This window comes from Hemicordylus capensis, chromosome 16 (assembly GCF_027244095.1).
Source record: "Hemicordylus capensis ecotype Gifberg chromosome 16, rHemCap1.1.pri, whole genome shotgun sequence".
Taxonomy (NCBI): Eukaryota; Metazoa; Chordata; class Lepidosauria; order Squamata; family Cordylidae; genus Hemicordylus; species Hemicordylus capensis.
The window spans coordinates 12,728,182-12,737,145 of NC_069672.1; the positions used below are offsets into that span (position 1 = coordinate 12,728,182).

An 8,964-nucleotide genomic window follows, 5' to 3' on the forward strand; every position below is an offset into this window, starting at 1 on the left:
CAAATTAGTGCTGGGAGCATTAATGGATCTAGCCAATCAATTAACTCAGGGTGGGAGGGTTTCCTATTAAGGATGTGGGGGTTTAATTGGCACCTGTGCCCTATAAGATAGGTCAGGGCATGGAGGGACACAGACACAGGGCTGCTGTGATGTCACGGAAGCTCCACCAACATTCCACCTGCTCAGGGGGGAAACGTCTGTAATAGAATATGGACAGGCACAAAGGAGCTGTGAGAATCACAGCACAGAAACTTCGAGAAGATGGCAGCAGAATCTCACACATTGATTTGAACTAAATGGCTGCAGAATTATTTAGTTGTTGTTGTTGTTGTTTGTTGTTTGCACAGTCAGACAGGTGTTATTGACTGGTTTGTTTTATCCAGACATTGAGTCCTTCCCAAGGACCTGGGATGCCAGAATTTTATTGTCAAGGTTGTTGCTGTTGTTATAGATATCGTCGCAGAATATAGGCTGTTCCCAGTAAAGTTGCTTTTTTGTAATTGGCTGATGATGATTTCTGTGGCCCCGATGGTGTTGAGGTGCTCTTCAAGGTCTTTTTGAATTGCACCCAGGGCGTCAATTACCATTGGGATTATTTTGGCCTTCTTCTGCCACAGCCTTTCAATTTCAATTTGTAGATCTTTGTATTTTGTGATTATTTTTCTATTTCTTTTTCTTCTATTCTGCTGTTGTTGTTGTTGTTGTTGTTAGCAACAGACCTGCTTTCTGTGCTCTAATGTGCCTAGCTCTGGCATCTGCCGTGTTCTTCCCTCTTTATGTCAATTGACAAAGGTCAGGAGTGAATGAACCAGGAGCTTTTCCCCCCAGTCAAAGGCAACCTAAAACCCAGCAGTGATCTGGCTGTACAAAGTTGACTCTCTCTCTTTCTTTTCCATCATGACGAGTACGAAAACATCTCATCATCCTTGTAACTTTTTTTTTTAAAGCTTTTCCCCCCTTCCTCCTGACAAAGAGCCCTGTGTGACTTGAAAGCTGGCATCCAACCGTCTGGGCAGAAGCTGGTCTGAATAAGGGAAGAGTCACTCATTAGCTCAGAGCTCCTCGCAGGCAGTGTGGCCACCCACTTCTGACTCAGAGGAGCAAACAATCAGCCTTGGTCAAGGGCAGGGACACAAAGGACTGGCTGCTTGATTTTCTTCCCTTAGTCACCCCATCCAGCAAGATCCAGCGGAGGGGAGATTAGAATGTCTCCATGCCTGCGTCTGCCTTCTGTCCCCCCTGCTCGCGATTGCTAATCAGCTGGCACGGAAATGAATGGCTGAGAGCGATCTACGGCTGTTTAGACAACATTAGCTCCAATTTCTTTCATCGGTTCCATCTCGCTTATCTGCGGATATCAAAGGCTTCAGTCGGGGAGCGTTTTGAGTTTCGCCAGGAACCACAGCACTGTTCTACACAGCCCAGCAACGTCTTCTCCGGGTTCTCCTCCCCAGACCACCCCAGCCCCTGCTAAAACATTCCCAACTAGAAAAGGCACACAATTAGGAAAGCCATCATATCACAAACCAGAGCGGCTGGAGGTTCTCTTTGCAACAGCCTAAAGGTTGGGAGGGAGGGTACTGGGGGGGGGGGAATAGGGGGCAGGTTATCTGACCCCCATCAGTCCAACATGAAAGCAGCATTCGGTTATCTAAAAATCATTTGCTTGTAAGACATTGGGGGGGGGCAGAAAAATGGGTGGGGGGGTCAGGCCGATTGGCAATGGGTCTGAATTGCCATAACCTAAAGATCTTAAATCATCCAGCACATTAAGAACTAGGCCTTATCCAGGCAGCTTTATGTCTTCTAACAAAGGGGGAGAATAGGCACAAATGAGCAGAAGGGGCTTTTTCCAACAATATTTCCACCCACGACATTGTTCACCAACACACACAAGCTGCATTCAAGTTCCCCAAGCTAGCATATTATTCACACAGACAGGCTTGGGTCCAAATGGCTACTTAGGAAGACAGGAAACTGCCTTACTCCGAGACAGACCTTTGGCCCAGCTCAGCATTTTACACACTGACTGGCAGCGGCTCTCGGAGGATTCAGGCAAGTGTCTTTCTCAGCCCTACCTGGAGATGCTGCCAGGGATTGAACCCGGGTCCTTCACCACGCACAGCAGATGCTCTACCGCTGATCTATGGTCCCTTCCCTTATATAGGAAGCTGCCGTCTACTGAGTCAGACCCTTGGTCCACCTAGCTTAGGATTGCCTGCACTGACTGGCAGCAGCCCTCCAAGGTTTCAGGTGGGGGTCTTTCCCAGCCCTACCTGGAGATGCTGCCAGGGATCGAACCCGGGACCTTCTGTGTGCAAACCAGATGCTCTACCAGCAACGGCACCATTCCTCATTCTGAGCTAATGTCAGAAACGGGATGCTTGACTGGATGTGGACCCTTGGTCTGACTTAGCAGAGCGGCTGTTATGCCTCAGTACAGGGGTTCTCCAGCCTGAATCCCCAGATGTCCTTGGACTACAACTCCCATGGCAGCAGCCGGTGATTTGGTTCTACCATATCATTGGTACCCTTCCATCCTTTGGTCCCAAACGTTATTGGACTGGAATTCCAAAGCAAAACTGCCACAAAAGAACAGGATCTATAATATATGTCATCTATCATATGAAAATAGACACTGGTTAAAAAAAATAATAATTGAGCATCATATTAGATAGACTGTGTAATCAGCAATGGCAATGAAATAATCGATGACATAAATGATTGGATGAGAATATATCTATATACAAATGTGCAAACTACCCGCACAGTCTAGAACGAGAGAAAACCCATACAAGTCCACACAATTCCCATCACCCCATTGGCCATTGATGCTCGGGATTATGGGAACTATCGTCCCAAAACAGCCAGAGGGCTGAATCTGTGCGGGGCGTGCTCGGGGAAATTGAGTCAGGATGTCAGTCGCTCTGAGTAGATGGTTCAACGGGGCAATTCTCGTGTTAAAGATGAACGAGTGATCAATGCTCTGACTAAGCCACCTCCATGAGGAAACCAGGCGATGCACCCCAGAACGACTTCTGAAACCTTCAAACGCCTTTTGTTCCTTCACTCCTGTATTTTATTGGCATCGAGGATCGGAGCTTCATCCCGAAGCATTCTTAAAAGCACCACTTAAAATACAGGATGCACACCCAAACGCGCCAAACTTGGGTTAATTTATCCTTTAATATGTGTTCCTGCTCTTAATCAGGGTGGTAGGAAAGCGGGTATTTCCCACTCAAGAAGAGTGGGAAATTAAATTTCCAATCTAATTTGCCACAATTGCTGGAGTGGAATCAAGGGGGAACAGCAGGTTCACGATTCATCAGTGCGGAGCACAAAGGTGTGGTCTTGCAGATGCAATGCAGACACATCACACCCCCGGTTCATCGCAAAGGCACTCATGCTTATTAAAACGTGCCTTACGCTGAAGTGTGGAGGGGAGGGCAAACCCACCCCTTAAATCCGATCCCAGTTCTAAGATCTTGCCAAGTGGTTATAAAGGGTGACTAATCTACATTACACAACGTTAGGCGTAAGCAAGAATTCTTCGACTCCGAAAAGTGGTCTTTCTTGGTTTACGCATGGAAGGGGTTGTCTACAGCTTCTGTGGAGTCATCAGTACAACTCCCAATTTCATACACACACACACAAGCAAAATCCACAATATTTAGTTTACGACGACAACATCCAAATTCTCAACCCAAAGGAAGGGTCAAACCACGCCAATCTTTCTTCATCGCTTGCCCGACCCGCAGGGCGTTGCAGCTATCTCACACACCCTTGCATGGCAGAGGCTGTGTGGTTTGAAAAAGGACGCTCTAGCCAATTTTTATCTGCTCTGGAGGACAGAATGAGTTATTCTTGGCTACCACACAGTCTGCAGTCTCCCCAAACTGCAGTCCCCAGTTCCCCTAGGGTGCTTGGAACGAAACATCAGGTCTTCCGGGGTAAAAAAAGCTATTTTACGATCACACACGTATTCCCGGGAGAACTGCATACCCCAGGTGGGGATATCCGCAGTCATAGAATTCGGCAGTGAGATGACAGCAAAAAACGGGATTTGCACACATCGGTCCAGAAAGGGTTAACATTTGCGGCACATTTTACCGCAGAAGGTGAAACCATCTGCACACACACATACGCACATGCCAACTTTTTCCTCTCTTTCAACTGCAAGCTTCTTGGGGCAAAGACCTGTGTTGACATTACTCTACGGAGTGCTAAAGACCAGAGATATTCTGTAAATAATAATTTGACTGATAACCAGGGAAGAGAGGAATTCTAGGGGGTTTTTTTTAATCCCACAGGTTTAGTGGAGGAAAATAAACCTGTCTATTTATCTATATACATAGCCAGAGGGTAACGTTCGAATTAAACCATAAATGGAGCTTGCTGAAACTCAAGAGGATGCTGATTGAAGTCCGTCTGGAGCGGAGTTTTCAACAAGTTTCTCTTAACACCGGGTGGCTTTGGAAATTTCCCAGCCAGGAAGTGTAAGACAACTCACTCCATGGCAGATGTCTGACTCTGAGGTTGAGCTGGCTGCTCTCGAAGACGCTCCCTTAAAGGGGTTAACCCCACTTTCCCAAAGGTCGCTCGCCATCTAAAAATACATAATTATGTACTGAAGCTTTGAAACGCGCCTGATTAAAACCATGTGTCCTCGCCTTAAAAGGAGCTCGTTTGGATTTGGAAAAGGGAAAAGGGGATGGTGTGGCAGTTTGGGAAGCAAAACAGGAATCTATCGGTGGAAGTGATTCTCAGATTAGTTTCCCCACTGGATTGAGATCTGAGGAGATTGGAAGGGAGGCAGATTTCGCAGCTGATTTGAGACACGCGACGCAAGGTTAATGCAAAAAGAGTCTACTAGCTATCACCTAGTTCAGCTCCTGCAAAAAATGGGTCTGTTTTTGTTTTTTTTTAATCAGTGCAAATTTAAGTCAGAGAGTGGCCTCAAACTAGGCTGCAATTGGGTGTCAAATAAGCATGAGAATCCCTTCAACTGAAGCTTGAAATTGACAGGCTGATCTCAGGGGCAAGCCGGCGAAATCAGGGGCACGGTTACGGCTGCACACTTCAGCGTGCTGACTAGGGTGGCAATTCCCAAGCTGGTTGCCAAGAGGAATGTTAAGGAAATACTGTACAAGCCACGAGTTCCGATCCACAAAGGAGGTTGCCCTGTCAGGTCTCTGCATGATTTCCTGTTCTGGCGTTGCTTCCTAACTGCCCACTGCAAGGCAAGTAATTTTGCTACCTCTCTGCACTGGGTGCAATAGGTTCACGCGGGTGCTCTCAATAAAGATTCGGCACACTTACCCGCCCATAGGAGGCGGCCTGCCATCTCTCTGCATGAGTCACAGTTCCGGACATGGGCATTCAGGTGGCACATCCTGAACAGCGACTCAGGCAGAAGCACAAGAGGATGGGCTTCTCCAAGGATGGGTTGCTCTTGTTTGTTCAATGCAGTCCTGTGTCTGCTTGCACGGAAATTATTCCCAGTATGTTCAATTGGTTGTACTCCCTTTTAATGCATAGCATCGGAGGCTTGATCCCCCTCAAAAGGAACATTTCTTGGCTTTACTTGGATGCCTCTTCACTGGTCCCAAAGAACTCAGCAGGGCATATTTCATGGTGAAGATGCTTAGGGTTCTGCTACAGCCATTTCCAGAGGAAGACACAGCATCTTTCTGAGATCAGAGAGCTACCATGCCATGAATCACATGCTCACCTCACCCCTTTTAGCCTTACAACAATCCTGCGAGGTAGGCCAGGCCGAGACTGCACAACTGACCCAACCATTTGGACCTGGGTTTTCCCATTCTCACCACTACACCACAGTGGCTCTCTTCTATGAGCTGACCTCCTGCCTTGCGCTTACAGAAGCTTGCTGTAGTTTTCAGGGGGAGACAACCTGCACATGCTCAGAGGCACTCTCCTTCCTATCTCCCTATCAGGATTCACCCAGGTGCTGACCCAGGGGATCAGGCCTTGGGCCTGATCCAGCAGGGCTGTTCTTATGTTCTTAGGAGACCGAATCAGAAGGGGGGGTGTCCTTGTAACAGGGATTCCCAGATGCTGTTGACTACAACTCCCAATAACCCCCACTGCAATAACTGGGGATGATGGGAGTTGTAGTCAACATCTTGGAATCTCTGTTAGAGGGGAATTCTGACCCCCACCTTGCGCAACATGAACTCCCCTGAGTGTGTCCTGAGGAAACAGACCCCAAAGGGGTCTGCACACTACCCATTGTCTTTATGGTTTCCAGCTTCAGCTCCAATCTCCCACTGTCCAACTTAGTTTTAAGTCTCATGGGCAATCAACTGGGACTAAACCCTTTCAAATCCGAGTGGGTGGGCTGAGAAAGTGGGTGGATCTGGGTGTCAAGACGATAGCCCTCTCCCTCTCTTTGGATGGGAGGGAGCTCCCATCAAAATCTACAGAATGGAAGAAGCATGCTTGCGGAACTCACTGCAACAGGGAAGCGGCAATGGCTGATTGTTTGGAGGAGTTTAAAAAGGCATTAGACAAAGTCATGGAGAAGTTGATGCATGGCTGCTGGCTACATGGGACCTCCATGCCCAGAGGCAGTATAGCTCAGAATACCAGAGTGAAAAGTATGGGAGGATCGGTAGCTTCATGCTTATAACCTAAGCTACCTTGCAGGGTTGTTGTGAGGATAAATATAAAACCATGGGTTCTTGGGCGGAAGAGCAGGGTATAAATGGAAAAACAAAACCTTTGTTTCCCTGTCCTGAGAAGTGGGGTGGAATAGAATACTTCTAAGGTCCTTCTAATTCTAATATTCCGCGACTCTACTCCTTTGGTTTGGCATCTAGCCGGCTCGTGTTGACCACAGAATAATGGACTAGATGGATTTTGGCCTAATCCACTTCTTAAACTGCAAGCTTTCCCGTTAGTTCAATGGGATTTGTTCTCTGCTAAGCACCAACAGGATCGCACTGGGGGGGTCCTACTGATTTCTATGGAACCTGCACCCATAGGAAGTTGAGTTCTTAAAATTGCAGCAACAGTCCAGTCCAGCACAGTCCTGGCTACTCTGGAGTAAAAGAACTAGGGTGCACGGTTCTCCTGAAACCCGCTTTCCCCCTGCTGTTGCAATCTGTTTTGTTTTGTTTTGAAAGGGGAAATGCGATCATCTTGGCTTTAAAACTTCCAGGAGATGCACCAGAACTCAGCCCTGAACAAGAAAGGGGAGAAAGAGACTCTCTTACTCCAAGAAAGAGGAGAAAGGGACTCTTCCTCCAAAGAAAGTTTTCATTCAGAATGCCCACACGCCCAAATCTGTGCTTTCACACCCCAAAATCTTATTTATAAGCTGTTTGGCTCATTAGAAAGACGGGGACTGTCTTTGGGGTGGGGGGACTGAGCTGGAAATCGCCCTTTCCCTTAAGATTCCCTCCAGTTGAGATATTATTTCAATCAGTGACACACACACACCCCAAAAAATACCACCCCCCATTTCTCGAGGAAGTTAGGAGACCTTTCATTCATCCTTCCAAATCGTGTTCTTTTACACCCCGGAAGTGCCTACAACACCATGAGTCGGCTGGGGGCAAGCACATGACTCGGGAGTCCCTTGGGAGTCCCGCAGAGTGGGGCTACTCGGGAGTAAATGGGAAGGGGGGGTCATCCCTGCAGCAGCTCTGGGCTGCTCCAGGCCCCTCTGGGAGTGAGAAGATCCGACCGGTACTTGGGGGTTTAAATAAATAAATAAATAAATTGCCCCCTAACCCTGACCCCGAATTGCTTGGCAGCCCTTTGCAGGGTGGGGTGGGAGGGGGGGAGAAAAGAAATCAACAAGTGGGAGCAAGAAGGCATTCAAAGAGGGAAAGTGTGCGCGTCATGAAGGGCGCGCACATTTCTTGGGGTGGGGGAGAGCTAGGGAGGTGTGGGGGGGTGGGCAGCGAGGCATCCCCAAGGCACTCCCGCGGGGGTCTCCCCCGGGCTCCCCCGCCCGTCCCGACCCGGCTTACCTTGCAGGAGTAGGTCTGATGCACCGGATCCACGTTCATGATCTCCTCCACGGTGCCCGTGAGGACCACATTGGCCTCTTCCTCTCGCCTCTCCAGCTCCCTCTCGGGACAGCTCGCCTGGACGCCCCCCAGCCGCGAAGCCAGCAGCAGCAGCAGCAGCAGGAGAGGGGGGAGGCGGCGGCAGGAGGCCAGGCGGCCGGGGGGTCTCTTCTCCCACCCCATGGCGGCACAAAGGAGGAGAAGGAGAAGGGGGGACAGGAGGCAGAGGCGGCGGTCGGGTCCTCGGGCAGCCCGCTCCGCCGGTGGCATGGACTTCAGGGCAGCAGCGGGGCGCTTCTGGGGGGCGATCAAGGTTACTTTTCTTGCCCGGGGCGGGGGGGCGGGCGTGGGAGGCGGAGGGAGGGACGGGCCCCCCAGCTCAGGGCAAGGCACCGGGCGCTCTCCTCCTCCTGCCTCTCTCCCCTGCCTGCCTGCCTTCTTCTCTCTCGCTTCTTGCCACCAGTGTGAGAAAAGGCAGCATGGGGGGGGGGGGCGGAGGAGGGGGGATTTGCATGCGATCTGAATTGCTGATAAGGAGAAGGGGAGGCTGGCCGAGGGGAGGGGGAGGAGGAGGGAGGAGGAGGAGGGAGAGAGGGAGGAAAAGAAAGGAAGCCAGCGAGCTCGGCTCTGCTGCCTGCTCTCTGGCCTCTTGCCTGCTGCTGCTGCTGCTTCTGTCTCTCTCTCTCTGCAAAAGCGAAAAGAGAAAGAAGGAGAGAGAGAGAGAGAGAAAAAAGCCAGGCTCTCTGCTAGCGCAGGCGAGCCACGCCACCCGCAGGAAATACGGCTCGCATCAGGTTAATGGATAATCGGGCCTCCAGACGTGATGTGACTCTGAAGAGCTGCCGGGAGGGGAGTCGCCTTCTGCGGCTGCTGCTGGCAGAGAGGGATTTCTGTGGGTGTGGGTGGAAATCCTCTGCTTTCTTTT

General features: G+C 49.9%; 1 protein-coding gene across 2 annotated transcripts in view; it reads right to left on the reverse strand.

The window, feature by feature from the left end:
- Window positions 1-8,739, reverse strand: part of AGRN (agrin) — a 189,505-nt gene extending 180,766 nt beyond the window's left edge. For both annotated transcript variants that reach the window (XM_053280838.1, XM_053280837.1), the window contains exon 1: window positions 8,001-8,739. In XM_053280838.1, coding sequence (XP_053136813.1) covers window positions 8,001-8,309 — 309 coding nt within the window. In that variant the 5' untranslated portion in view covers window positions 8,310-8,739. The remainder of the gene's footprint in view (window positions 1-8,000) is intronic.
- Between the last annotated feature and the right edge of the window lie 225 nt (window positions 8,740-8,964).